Below are 14,258 nucleotides of genomic sequence, written 5' to 3'. Positions count from 1 at the left end.
ACAACGGTTTAGGACTGACACTAAACATTTCAGATGTGCATAAAAGCATTTGTAAAACGTGGTGTCTGATGAGCCCCATAGTTGCGTCTCATTTTTAATAACGTCAGAATAAATTCCTGACTCAAAGCTTTACAGGTGTGCGAGTTCGTTGGAGTTTCCAGATATCGCAAACGTCCTGTATGTGTTTCTGTGATAAAAATGATGAATTAAGGCTGAGACCATTTTAAGACTTTATATTCTGCCCGGTCTGCGTTTAAAGACAATTTTAAAGGAATGCTTTAAGCCATAGGTGTCAGACTCTGGCCCGCAGCCTAATTACTTTTGGCCCACGAAGCCATACAAAATTACTATCAGAGCTGGCCTACTGGTATTATACAGCTAATATATATATTGTTTAGTATTAAGCTTTGCTGTTCCATATTCAGTTTTTCAGCAAAACGTGTTTGAGTCCAGAAGAAAAGATTCATTCTTATATCTGGAGGAAGATTTTTTTTTTCAATAAATATTAATGTTAGCCCGCGACTTTGTTCCAGTTTTGAATTTTGGCCCACTGTGTATTTGAGTTTGACACCCCTGCTTTAAGCGATGCTAACAAATAAAAGCCATCAGGGACACGACGGCGACCTCACCATCATCGCTGCTCCTCTGCAGAAGCCCGATCAGGTAGGAGATCGGATCAACAGGCTGATCGATCACCAGGCTGCACAGCATGCTCTGAAACACACACACACAGTGAATGTAGAGCAGCTTCACGCGTGGGAAACCTGCAGCTGCACCTTTACCTGCACCAGCTGGGCCACGTTGTGTTTGTCGGCGTAGACGAACGCCTGAGGAGGAATCCTCAGAGGCCTCACCGTCTCATCCATCAGGAAGTCCCTGAAAGCACCACCAGGCCCACCACACACCGATCAAACACTGATATTCTGTCCCGACTCCCCTGAACGCCGCACACCGACCATCTCCTGTACTCAGGGTTAGGGAGCCAACGGGCCCACGAATAAAGGGCTGTCAGCTGAATACACAACATACACTAACACACAACTGTTCAAACATTTTCTGACAACAATAAAACATGAATGTTTTAACGGTCAACCTGATTTTATCTTTTAAAAAGTTGACGTCCGCTTTCAGAGCTCCACTTCCGGCCTCTCACCGTTTCCCAGGAACTTTCTGTTGGCTGCTGAAGCGCGGGAAACATTAACAAACGTCTCGCGCTCAGACGTATCCGCTAAAATCCGAACTTTGGCACAAAAACGACGTTAAAACCAAAAATAACGATAACACCAAAACCCTTCCCGCCTCTTCGCTCTCGGGACGGTCGCTACGACGCGTTGGTCGGTTGCTAGGGAACGACGTCATCACTGCCCGTGCAGGGCAAACGGTGCAGAGTTCACGAGGGGACGTTTCTTGAACGGTTAACTAAGGACGATCGATCAGGACCCGACTGACGTCAGAAAAGTCTCATTTCCGCACGTTTGGCGCATTTTTAATCACCTGAGCCAGAACCTGGAGAAAAATGGCGCCTTTAAATCCGTCAGTGAGGAAAACATCAGGTTAGTTTTCCCTATAGTGTCAAATATTCAGATTAAAATACCCGGAAAATACAATCACCCCCAAATTGCATATAAAAATTAATATAAAACAAAGATTAGTAATAATCTAATTATAACAAATTTAATTAGTAATAAATGTCATATTCATGGTGTCAAATATTAATAAGAGAATTCATTTAGAAACAAAGTTCACAAATTCCCTTAAAATAATGTTGGTTTTCAAATATATCTTAAATGTGTGGCAAATCTTTTTAAACAAAGAGCATTGAAAAGTGTGACAACTTTAACAAAAAACGCACAAACAGACGTTTACATCTTTATTTCTGTCACAGTGTTTCAGGAGCACATCTTTGGTTTGTCTGCAGTTACTGATCAGCTGACAAATCCATAAAGAAAACAATCATCAGTCGCAGCGTTTAATTTGGCATGAAGCACTTTTTGGCTTAAACAGGAAAATCAGCTGAAACACAGACTGTAGAAAAAAGACGGACAAAGGCACATCATCGACTCTGAAGCTTCAGCGTTACAGTTTCAGCCGCGTCACTTTCTTGTGATCAAATCCTGGAATTTGATTGGCTGATGCAGGCGGCTGTAGCTGCTAGCTATCTGCGAGGCTTCACCTCAGCTAACTGGAGTCCCTGAACTAGACTCCTTTTATCATAACTATGGATCAATACTATGGCTGAGACTATGGCGGTACTAGCAGACCGCCCAACAGACCACTCCCATCAGCACTGGATAGGAGCGACTGTCCTTTTGATTGGATGCCACTTATTAGAGGGCATTTTTGTTTGTGGATACTAGCCAGGCTAGCTGTAGATTTAATTCCCCTAATAAATAACAATCGTTACTGAAAGTTTGCTGATCTTGGATCAGCCTGCTTATTGCCTTATCATTATCATCTTTATTGCTCTTTTCCAGAGTGAGGGCGGAGCCCCTAGGAACCCCACCTCCTCCTCCCTCAGATGTCGGGCAGTGTCTCGTCGTAGTCCATGATGCTCAGTTCGTGTCTCCTCTGTTGGACGGCGAGTGTCAGGTCTACGGGGGCCACGATGGGGTCTGCGGCTTGGCTCAGCGGCTCAGTCTGAGGACTTCCTACAGGGAGTGATGCCTCCTCCACCTCCTGACCGAGTGGAGGGCTTGCTGGTTGGACATTCACCTCCTCCTCCCCGACCTCCACCTCCTCCTCCTCCTCCTGGTTCTGATCTGTGGGTCTGAACAGCTGTCGGGCTCGTTGCTCCAGGAAGGAGCCGACAGCCAGCGGGGAGTCGATGGGGGAGAGTGAGAGGGACACGGGGGAGGTGGAAAGGACCTCCACTGCTCCGTTCATGATCCCAACAGCAGAAGAAAACGGGAGGAGGGACTTTTGGCTTCCCTGAGCATCAGGTAAGGCTCCGCTGTCGGATCTGGAGGACAGTATGACACAGAAAGGCAAACATTTATCAACAACGCACACGTGGAGAATAAAAGCACAGACACTCGTCCTGGTTCTGCCCGTCTCATTAAATCATTTTGGACGTCTCTGTGGGATCGAGGCGTCCTCGGACGATGGCCCTGTTTACCTGCTGACGTCCTGCAGCTCGCCGTTTGGGTGAGCCCCGCCTCCCGCGATCTGACCGTACAGCTGAAGCATCTCGGTCTGCAGCGCCTGAGTAACTCTCCTCAGAGCGGCACAGCGGCTCTCCGACGCCGACAGCTCTACCCTGAAAGCGACATACGCAGTCTGAGTCCGACGCTTCCCGTGTGGAGAGTTCCAGAAGGTGAAGCCGGACTGACCTGTTCTGGTTCTTGGTGTCCTCCAGCAGTTTTTTCTGGCTCAGGATCAGCTGGTCTTTCCTGGCCTGCTGGCTCTCCAGCTCCGTGATCCTGTGATTGGCTGCTTCCAGCTTCTGTCTCTGCTGGACATCGTTGTCCTTCAGCCTCAGAAACTCCTTACCCACACTGCACTGCAGCATGGACGCCTCCTGACACACAGCAGAGTACATTTAGAACAGCGCACGCTCCATTCATCATAGTGGCCACATTTGCATTACACAAAAGGGTCAGCAGAGGGCGGTGTGTTGTTGAGAGAGTCAACTCCCCGACTTACGTCTGAGGAAGCGTAAAAGGTGTGCTATAACTCTGTACGTGCTTTTAGTGAACCGTCTTTAATAAGAAACAAAAATCTAAATCAAAACATACGTTGAAGGAGAAACGGAGGGCCTGTCTCAATATGCGTACTTGTGTTCTCGTGTACTCGTGATACGTCATCAGTCGGAGACCAAGTACTGTTCCAGTTCAAAGTACGCATCAAGCCGAGAACGCGAAGTCCCGGATGTGTTCTCGCTCCACCCGTTTTATCGAGCATGCATCGGTGGTGACTTGTGTGGACTTGGTACAGCTAAATATCCCAGAATGCATTTCGTCCAAAACTCAAACGCAGCAATGGCGGACGAGCGGGGCTAAAAACTTTTACATATTACTCTTTCTGGGTCACAAAATAAACTTTTAAGTTATTTTCAAGCGAGAATGTAGCTGTGTGAACTTCAAACATCTGCTCGATTTATCAAGATGTCACATATTTCCAAACGCGCTCCGACGTTTTCGGAGACGTCTGTGACCCGCCAGCTCCACAGCAGACAGCGAGGTCGAGGATTATTAGAGCCGGTGAGAACAGCGGACTCCCGGCACAGCGTTTTCAACCCCCCCGCGGTCTTTTTGCTACTCAGGTTAAACAAACCCCAGCAGCTGTCTATTGTATTGAGTGTCCACTACAATAAAAATAAAAGCGTTCTAACATCTCACCTGCTTGTTTTTATTAAGGTATGTACACGTATGTACATGTACACTATTTTTATTAATGGAGATTTCACTACTGAGGTTAAACATGATATATAAGTCACTTAGATCACTTCTAAATGTTAATGTTTGGTTTGTTTCAGTGTTTAATTTGTTCCTGAGTAAACCGGTTCGGCTGTGATTAAAGCTTCATCACATATTACTCACAGTTAAATTAAGGACGGCAGTAAAAACTCTGGACCTGTGACATCATCAAGTACGCTGGTGTTCCAGTTGTACAAATCGCGAGTCCGTGCTCGCGTTCTCGGCGAGTCCGGTCTCGCCGAGAACGCGAGCACGGACTCGCGTACTTAGAATTGAGAAAGGGCCGGAGTCTGAGTAACGATTGTGATGTGCTGATCTCGGCAGGTTAGCGTGGAAGAGAAAACGTGTCTCACTGAAACGATGAGAAACACAGTCGTAGATGTGATTCTGCTAATCAGATCCTGAAGCTCTGCATGCAGGCGCGTGTCTGCGCTTTATCACCCACTCGTTCGCCGCTACAGTCGAGTAGCGCCTAAGGTGCGTGGGGTCGTCATAGCAACATGGCTAAAGGGAAAACGTGTTTTTACGAATCTGAGTTAAAAACAGATCCTGTTGAAGTGAATACTGACGTGACAGAGCTAACGATGAGTCATGTTCAGGTACGACGTAGAAAACAAGAAAATGTGATTTTGATGTTTGAGCTTTAGTCACAGAGAGAAACGCAGCAGGATGTGACATCACAGAGAGAGAGGAGGAGCCATGTGGGCGAATGAGGATGAAGGAGCGTTCGGTCTTTGAACACTGAACTGGATTTATTTATTTGTCTGTTTCTCATTCTTGCCGTGTTTACAACTTCCAAGCATTTGGAGTTTATCTACACCAAGGGTCTCAAACTCGTGGCCCAGGGGCCACTAACGGCTCACGTCACCCCTACTCACGGCTCGTACATGATGTGACGAAATATGATGCAGTTTGGCCGATGAAGTGACTTTTTATGTTTGTTGTCGAGCGCAATGTTAAAATAAGTTCTTTAAATGATTTAATATGAAGACAACATGAGCAGAGAGCAGGAACGTGTACACGTATGTCTGCACGATGATTTAGTTACAAACACAACGACAGCAGCAGTGCTGCCACGTGTGGGACCGACAGAGGAGCGATGTGTTTGTTTGGTCATTCAATGAAAGGCTTCGGGTAGTTAAATTATACAGGCACAGTCGTCTTCTACAAGTTAGAAATTTAAAAAACAAAAAACATTTTCAGAAATATTTGTGTCTGTTTTCTTGTTTGTTTTTGTACTACTTGAGCACTAAAGTGGCTCCAATGAGACGACAGCAGTGGCCCTCGGCTCGTTCATATTCGAGGCCCCTGATCGACAGAGAGCCCCTCCTCTCCGTCCACCTCCCTGAAGTCAACATATAAATAACTACATATAATTTAACTTGTGTTACACTGACAGTGTACATTATGGACATTCACTTTCTAACAACCAAGAATTGAATAGAATAGCCTTTTATTATCATTGTACATGTACAATGAAACTGTGGGTGCTCCACAACAACTGTGCCTGAATAAAATATAAAAAGTAAGGAATAAACAGGAGAAATCTGTCGGCACAGACTGGGGAAGAAAATAGTAGCTGGCTGAAGCTGGCTGAAGCTGGCTGAAGCTGACTGAAGCTGGCTGAAGCTGGCTGAAACTGGCTGAAGCTGGCTGAAGCTGGCTGAAGCTGACTGAAACTGGCTGAAACTGGTGTGTGTGTGTGGGTCTTACGGTGCAGCGCTGTGTCTCTCCGCCCTCCAGCTGTTGCTGCAGAGCTTTGTTGGTCTCTCCGAGCAGGACCAGCTGCTGGTTCAGCAGGAACATCTGTTGATGCAGCTGCTCACTGCTGCACAGCTGGAGACACACAGACACACAAACATCTGTAGAACAGGACTGAGTGGGAGCAGCTGCCTCAGGACTTCAGCTGTGGTTACTGTTTTTGAGCCACTGTGGGCTCGTCCTCCTTCATTATTCAGAAACAGAAAAACTGGCTTTGTCTTCAGTTTCTCTGCTGCTGGTTTAAACTGAAACAGCCTGAGCACACACGGACTCGTTACAGACTCGACAGACCTATCGGTGTCTGACAGGAAGTGAAACCCCTCTGACCCACATATCTGCCTCCTCTCGGTGTGTATTTAGTCGTCATGGACACACTGTGATGCTGCGAGGCCACACACAGAGAGAAGCAGCTGAGCGCCGTGCTCCTTCAACGATGCCATCGACTAATCGGGACTCACCTTCACTGACAGCTGGGTCAGCTGGTGCTCAGCATTATACGCCCTGTAATTGGCTTTCTGAAGCTCCGCCTCCAGATCCTGCAGTCTGCTCTGGCACTCCTGCAGCTCACCCTGCAACAGCCAATCAGAGCACAGGATGTGAAGCTCTTTGCTGATGGTGTGTGTGTGTGTGTGTGTGTGTGTGTGTGTGTGTGTGTGTGTGTGTGTGACCTGCAGTCTCTGGCTCTCTCTCTGCTCGTCTCGTTGCAGCTGCAGCAGATGTGCAATGTGTGTGTGCAGCTGCCCGCTGCGTGTGTGTGTGTCGCGCTGCAGCGCCGAGTATCGGCGCTGCTCCTCGTCCAGACTCGCCCTCAGACTCCGGATCTCCTCGTCTTGAACGCCGAGCTGAGACTTCTGCAACCAGCAGCGTGACGGAGGAGAGAAAACATGAGAGGGGGGGCTACGTGGGTGGTGTTCAGCATCATGATGAGGTTGACGTGTGTGTTACCATGGCAGCGCTCTGCTCCTCCAGCGTTGTCGCGTTGATGACCCTCCGCAGCAGCCGGCGGTTTCGGATGGCGTGCTGTTGCCGCTTGAAGCGCTCGTACTGGAGCTGAGCATGGACGAGCAGCAGCTGATTGGTCAGAGACTGAAGCTCCTCCTCCTGGGTGGAGCCTGACACACACACACACAGTTCTAATGAAATCCTCTGTGCTGATGCAAACCCGGCAGCTTGACGCCGCAGCTCGTCTGAGGGTCATTAAACGAGCTGGGCGTGGTCAGTACGGCGAATACGAGAGAACCGGAGCACGGTGTCCCACAGCTGCCAAGAACCAGCGTGGATCCTGCCGCGAACCGCTTCCTCATCAGCCTCAAGACGTGAAAACTGAACCCGAGAACACCAGCCGGCTAAATCAAACCTGAACACAGATTCAGGACGGCGCCCGCAAACAGCAGCGAATGTGACGACGAGCTGAAACAGCGGCGCGGGTTCAGGAGCTTGTCAGCTCCACACAGTGAGCTTACAGCTTCATGTGCATGTGAGGTTAATGAGCGTGATGAGGCGAGAGTTCAGGTACCTTTGCTTTTCATGCTCTGCTGTTTACCTCCAGAGTGACTCCGATCCACCGACTTACTCCCAGCTGATAACCTGTGAACACCACAGAAGAAGAAAGAGGTGACGCAGGTTAGCACGTTTTACACAACATCAGACGGGTCTCTGATGACACGCGTGCAGACGTTTCAAATCTAAGGACACGGTTTCATCGACAGACTAGACGATGGCTGCACCTCGCTCCATCGATCGGCGAGCAGCGGGAATCTCGCTTCGTGTTTAATGTCTTGTTTTGTCGCCTCACCCCGACCGGCCTCTCCTCCCTCAGCCTGGCTGTGCTGCAGCTTTCTTCCTGTTAGAAGGACTTCTGTCTTCCCACTATCTCCAAAGCGCTCGCTCAGGGGGCGTTTATGCGTTACAATATGAAGCTAGGCGACTCACACCTTTGATGTGATACTGATCGGTGTGTTTTGGGCGTGAGGCGGCGTTCTGCCTGATAATGCCCTCTGATAACTTCCTGCGGCTCACCTCCTGCTGAGGCAATCGTGGGCGTTGTTTCCACGGGCGATCAGCTGGTCCAGAACCTTCAGAGGGGAGACAGAGGTCACCTCCTCCTCTCTGTTCTCCCTCTGTGGTCCTCCCCCCTTCTTCTCCAGCACCTCCTGCAGGACACAGCACGTTACCGAGCACGCTCACAAAAACCACCTGTGGCTCGGTCCACCTGACCTTACCTGGGTCTTCTTCCCAACGAACAGCATGGCCGCCCGCGGCAGAGCGAGCTCAAACAGCGGGTCATACGGAGAGCTGGGGCTGTAGTCCGAGAGGGCGGAGCCTGGCTCTTCAAATCTGGGGTGAGGAGTGGTGAAGCAGGGAGGCAGGGGGACCCCTGAAGCCTGAGTGGGGGTGGAGGTGATGAGGCGGGGCGAAGGCTGCTGGGACTCATCTTTAACATCTGGAGACAAAGAGAAGATGAAGAAACAGCTGCAGTGACATCACTGAGATCGATCAGCTCACCTTGTCTGTTGTTGTTAACGAGGTCACTCAGGCCTTGCTCCTCCCCCTCAGTGATTGGCTGACAGGTTAACCCCTCCCCATCTTTGACCATCCTCACCTGCAGGGAGACAAAGCAAGACTCTTCCTTCACAATAAAAGCAGCCCAGTTAACTCCCAGTTGTTTAACTGAAGTCTTTAACTCACCTGGCTGCGGTCGGGCTCCTTAGTGGGAGGAGCCTCAAGAATGGAGGCTGATGAAGGCAATTTCTCACCTGCGTCCACACACACACACACATTATTAACACACACACACACACACACACACACACACACACAGATATGTGAGGTCACCTGACATGGAGGTGCTCCTGCTCAGTGGGTGGGTGGAGCCTAAAGCAGTGCGTTCAGAAGGGGGTGTGGACAAACCACAGTGTAAGGCGGGGCTCCATGTGACGTCGTCAGGCTGCACACAAACAGGAAGTGTCAGTGCTTGCTCGTCTGGCCCACAGATTAGACAGACAGGTGAGTTACCTGCGTGCAGGTGTTCAGGTTCAGCTGAGGCACACATCTGGATCCCAAAGGACAGACTGAACTTCCTGTCAGCAAACACAAACACTTAATTAAAAACATCCGTTTCCTTCTGGTTTCACTTTGACCTCTGTTACAAACTGAACAGGAGGTCACATGATCTCACACTGCTGTTACTCACCTGAGCTGCTGACAGCGTCTGTGACCGGAGGACTGCAGGTGAGGTCCAGATGAGGGAGGGGAGTCAGGGGGAGAGGTGTGATCAAAGAGCAGGAGGAGGAGCAAATGTCCTCCTCGCACGAAGACTCCAGAGGATCCAGGGACACTCTGGAGCACTCGATCACAATGTCATGGACTTCGTAACACCTCCACCTGAGTGGGAGGAGGGGAGTGTCAGTCTGAGCTCAGCAGGGAGCAGCTCGCTAACTCCAGCTGCTTCTGCTCGCCAACAGCTTCAAATAAATCGCCCAGTAAAGGTGTCCCACAGCTCAGTGCTGGGCCCATTACAGCACCAGCAGTCAGAGGTTTGGACACAGCTTCACATTTAATGGTTTTTCTTTCATCACTGTTTACAGTGTAAATTCTCACTGAAGGCATCAAACTGAATGAAAACGTGGAATTATGAAGTAAACCCAAACATGTTTTATATCCACCCTCTGCTTCGATTCCTGCTTCGCTCACTCTTGGCCTTCTCTCCACGAGCTTCATGAGGTCGTCTCCTGAAATGGTTTCCAACAGTCTTGAAGGAGTTCAGAGATGCTGAGCGTTTGTCGGGCCTTTGCCTTCACTCTGCGCTCCATCTCATCCCAAACCAGCTCCTCTGGGTTCAGGTCAGGTGACTGTGGAGGCCAGGCCTCCATCGCTCTCCTTCTTGGTCCTCACACAGCCTGGAGGTGTGTTTGGGGTCCTGTTGGAGAATAAATGATGGGACGGCATGTCGCTGCAGGATGCTGTGGTGGCCATGCTGGGTCAGTGTGCCTTCAGTTTGGAAGAAATCCCCAACAGTGTCACCATCACACCCCCTCCTCCATGCTTCACAGTGGGAACATGCACGTGGAGACCATCGTTCACCTTTTCTCCCCAAAGACACGGCAGGTGGAACCAAAGATCTCAGGTTTGGACTCATCAGACCAAAGCACAGATGGTCTGATGTCCATTTGTTGTGTTTCTTGGTCCAAACAAATCTCTTCTTGTTGCTTTATCTTAGTCGTGGTTTCTCAGCAGCTGTTTGACCATAAAGGTCTGATTCACACAGTCTCCTCTGAACATGTACAGATGTGTCTGCTACTGGAGCTCTGTGTGGCATCTGTCTGGGCCCTGATCTGAGCTGCTGCTACATGATCCCAGATGTCTTCAGTTTGTATCTACAATGTGGAAAGTAGCACCAATGAAGAAAGCCCACTAAATGAAAAGGTGTGTCCAGAGTTCTGACTGGTAGTGCAGATCTGATATGACGATGACACGTCTTTCATGTTACTAAAATCTAACCCAACCCGACCTCTGGTGACCCGGACTCTCCCGTTTAATTTGCAGCAGTTTGAAACTCAATGTTCAAACGCTCAGTCACGCTGCAGTTCATACTTTACTCTGATTGGACAGCAGAGGTCATGTTTCGTTCATGCTGTGCTTCAGGTCACGTCTCAGAGGACACGCTGTCAGTTTGGATAATGACGTTCGTGGTAGTGACGAGTGCCACTCTCAAACGACATGCTCGCATTACCTCGCTTTTGTTTATTCTTTATGGACCTTTTCATTGGTCGCAGTCATCTTTGCTTTCCTGTTTCTACAGGAACAAGTTTTTCCACTCTGAGTAGTAATCGCTATGTTGTATTTTGTTAGTTAACGGTGGACGCTTTTACTGCCACCTTCTGGCAGTAAGTGAATATTACATCCTGCAGACAGCAGTGGAAGAGAAAACATATTTCAAACAGAAAACAGTCAAAGTATTCTTGTCATTTTAAATGTTTGGAGTTAGAGACGTCGCGATACCCAGCTGAATGCCAGGGTAAGAAAACCAAAGAAAACCGTGCAGTTGACGGGTAACTAGGCTACACTGCCTTTCTTATCAGCGTGAGAGGGTGGAGTTATCACGGCAGGTACGCTAGTCGTCGTGTCACACGTAGCTTCTGCGTCTGAGCGACTTCCTTCGTTTTCAGGATAGCAGACTTTTGTAGCTGCATGCTGCCGTCTTCACTTCCTGAAGAACTGCAGGATCAGAGTTTCGCTCCTTAATCCTCAGATAGATGCTAAAGAAGTGCACAAGGTTTCATTCCAGGCCCTCCTTATCCAATCTGTGTGTTTACTTGTGTTCTGTGTATTTCTATCATCTCCTAAATCACTGATCAGGCTTGGCCGACCTCCCTCAGACTAACAGCTGCTGCAGACGTCCCTGTTTTTTAAAGCTGGTTACAAACTTGGAGATGAAATGTGTTGCTCTGAGGCCACATCGTGTGTGCGCCCGTGTTATTTGAACCTGCTGACAGATCAGAGCGCATCACTTCCTGTCATTAGCTGGAATCGAGTGGCGGGCTTCGTCGTCAGATAAAGGAAAGTTTGATGTTGAGCTGCGGTAAACACGCCTCTGCGACGCGAATTCAGCTGGACAGGATACTTTAAGAAAACTCAATCAGATGTTATTTTCTTTCTTTCTTGTTGATTTGCATTCGGTTGAGCTCAGCACTGGGTTCACTCTGTCAAAGGACCTGCTGACCTGGTTCTGCACGCTCAGGTGTGGTTTCTGTCTCCAAGCTGGACTCACCTGGACGGGTCCAGTTCGTAGTCCTGAGTGCCTGTAACGAGCTCTGGGTGAATCCGGACGTGTTCCAACATCGGCTGACGGGACAGGACAGAGTGTGAGGTGAAACTGAAGGAACACCTGCGGTCATCACATCAGTACCGCCCCCTGCAGGTGTGCACTCACCTTCACCACCTCCTGGAAGGTGTCCAGGTTCTCCTTCATGCTGTAGTGCAGCCGCAGGTAGGAGATGAAGCTACAGGGGAACATCCCATACAGGCGGTGGAACAGAGAGTACGTACCTGCATGGAGGTGCACCAAGTGGGCCACAGGTTCATGACCTGCACGAGCCAATCAGAAAACATCTTATCAACCACTCAGAGAAGCAGACTGACCAATCAGAAAGCATAAGGAGCTGCTTCCTGCAGCGCCCCCTGCTGTGTGAGTGAGTTACCTGGGTTTTTGCAGCTGCGGGATGCAAGGCGCCCAAACACGTCAAAGAAGTCATTGATGTGCTGCTTCCCGGCCTGAGGAATCATGGGTAACAGAGTGACCAGGACCAGGACTCCCGTGATAAGGACGACCACATCGCTGTCCGTCTGAAAAACAGGAAGTGGAATTCTGAGTTTACAGCAGCAGGAATCCGACCTGTGATCCGACCTCACATGATCGACATCATGACAGAATCTGAATGTGCAGGAGGACAGGTGTGTCTCAGGTGTGTGTGTATTACCTTGAGGCAGCGCAGCAGTGACAGCAGCAGCGGCGAGCGGCTGATGTGATGAACCCATGGCGGCTGTTTCCTGATCAGGTGACCCAGCAGGGTGAGGGCGCCCAGCCTGGTCCCGGATCGACTCACAGACTCGTTGAGCTTCTCCAGCAGCACCTAGTGGGCGGGGCCAACAGGTGTTAGAGTCACAGAGATAAAGAACAGGAGATCTGCGAGCAGGCGAGGCTCACTTTGTGATGCGGCTCCCTGATGGAGGAGAGGAGGAGCAGGGCCTGAGAAGATGACGAGTCCAGGTAGTACTCCACCACGGAGGAGAGGACAGCGCCCCCTTTGTCTGAGAGGAGAAACATGCATGCTGGGAGCTCTGCACTGATTGGCCGTCACAAGTGATGTCAGACTGAGTTGATAAGGTTGCTTTGTTGGACGTCAGCAAAACTGCAGCTTCGTGATTGGTTCACGTGGTGAGCGCGTCACAGAGATGCAGACCTGCGTCATTCCTTTGTGCTGCACAGTTGAACTCACCTGTACTCAGCTGCTGGTTGACTGCAGCTCTCACTCGCTCCGCCTCCTGCAGCTCTGAACTGTCCAGTGAGAGCAGGAGCTCGCTGATGCTCGCCTGCTCCCTGGACATCGCGGACACCTGCAATTCGGCCAGACAGTGAACGCATCATAACACAGGCCAGACAGCTGAACGTCACGTGAGGTCACGTTGACGTCATCGTGTTCAGTTCTCTGTGACAGAGGAACAAAATCAATAATCGATGATTATCTGCTACTTCTTTTTCTGTCCCCACACAGTCATCAGTGTGTGCTGGCCTAACACTGCGCAAACTTTGACCTCACGCCTGTTGTGTAACAGCTGCTGTCACGTCACTGGTAGCCCTCCGTTAGCAGCTGATGCTAATCTAACATGCTAACAAGCAGTGTAGCGGCCACGTACCGGCGTCCCGGGACCCGACCCCGCGGAGGAGCCTCCGGCCGGGATACGGAGCGCAGACAGCCGCTCAAACCGACCAAAGAGCCGCAGAGACGGTTACCTTCAGACCTGCTGATCCCAGCACGGAGCAGCCATCTTCAGCTACAGCAGGACCCGCCCACCGCGGTGACACGAGCCTCAGCAGCCAATCACACACAGGAGGCGTTCAGAGCCACCCGTCAAGATGGGAAAAAGGATGATTTATTATTATTATTATTATTGTTGTTGTTGTTGTTGTTGTTGTTGTTATACTTTTGTGTGGATACAAACAAACAGCTGGGGTCCGTTCTTCGTACCTCGCTTACTACATCCAAGATCAAATCATCGCACTAACTTTGAGCTCACTATCCCGGTTCTCCGAACACACCTGTTGTTGACGATCAGTACAGCTGGATGAAGTAATGTGAGATCACTGGGTGGCTTAACAGGGGCTACGCATCGATAGTAGAAACATTGATCGGCAACCCTCTGATTGGTCGGCGAAAATGTCGAAGGCGCGCTCTCGGTATTTTTCGGCAGCAGAGCAAGAACTCTTGAGTGAGGGATTTCAGGAGTTTCAGAGTTTAATCAGAACGCAAGGGAACACTGCAAAGGCTGCAAAAGCAAGGAGAGAGGGCTGGCAGGAAGTTG

General features: G+C 49.8%; 1 protein-coding gene across 3 annotated transcripts; it reads right to left on the bottom strand.

Moving 5' to 3' along the window:
* Positions 1 to 1,863: 1,863 nt before the first annotated feature.
* Positions 1,864 to 13,747, bottom strand: tsc1a (TSC complex subunit 1a). Of its 3 annotated transcripts, none has more exons than XM_085367651.1 (22): positions 13,690 to 13,747; positions 13,175 to 13,292; positions 12,883 to 12,986; positions 12,656 to 12,808; positions 12,377 to 12,521; positions 12,109 to 12,263; positions 11,947 to 12,020; positions 9,370 to 9,560; positions 9,192 to 9,256; positions 9,012 to 9,123; positions 8,865 to 8,932; positions 8,682 to 8,778; positions 8,399 to 8,619; positions 8,196 to 8,329; positions 7,693 to 7,763; positions 7,122 to 7,288; positions 6,845 to 7,027; positions 6,635 to 6,745; positions 6,129 to 6,251; positions 3,330 to 3,517; positions 3,116 to 3,256; positions 1,864 to 2,959 (listed from the first exon to the last, which is right to left on the bottom strand). In XM_085367651.1, the coding sequence occupies exons 2-22, from the start codon at positions 13,281 to 13,283 to the stop codon at positions 2,515 to 2,517; spliced, it is 3,057 nt and encodes a 1,018-aa protein (XP_085223777.1). In that variant the 5' UTR covers positions 13,284 to 13,292; positions 13,690 to 13,747; the 3' UTR covers positions 1,864 to 2,514. The 3 variants fall into 3 exon arrangements, with proteins under 3 accessions (XP_085223777.1, XP_085223776.1, XP_085223778.1); XM_085367650.1 differs by having other exon boundaries at positions 13,593 to 13,741; XM_085367652.1 differs by having other exon boundaries at positions 7,720 to 7,763; positions 13,593 to 13,741.
* Between the last annotated feature and the right edge of the window lie 511 nt (positions 13,748 to 14,258).

The sequence above is a fragment of the Diplotaxodon limnothrissa genome, linkage group LG12 (assembly GCF_057381915.1).
Source record: "Diplotaxodon limnothrissa isolate DT_005_m linkage group LG12, D_limnothrissa_male_GT1.1, whole genome shotgun sequence".
In the NCBI taxonomy this organism is placed as follows: Eukaryota; Metazoa; Chordata; class Actinopteri; order Cichliformes; family Cichlidae; genus Diplotaxodon; species Diplotaxodon limnothrissa.
The sequence above is the reverse complement of the archived record's forward strand: the minus strand, read 5'-3'. Positions and strand labels throughout refer to the sequence as shown.

What these genes read in the sequence shown, in the direction of transcription:
- tsc1a (XM_085367651.1), bottom strand. Translation starts at nt 13,283, where the DNA reads ATGTCCAGGGAGCAGGCGAGCATCAGCGAGCTCCTGCTCTCACTGGAC. An exon ending in TCAGGGAGCCGCATCACAAA is followed by an intron (nt 12,809 to 12,882) that starts GTGAGCCTCGCC and finishes CCCGCCCACTAG; the next exon opens with GTGCTGCTGGAGAAGCTCAA. An exon ending in AGACGCTGTCAGCAGCTCAG is followed by an intron (nt 9,257 to 9,369) that starts GTGAGTAACAGC and finishes GTTTGCTGACAG; the next exon opens with GAAGTTCAGTCTGTCCTTTG.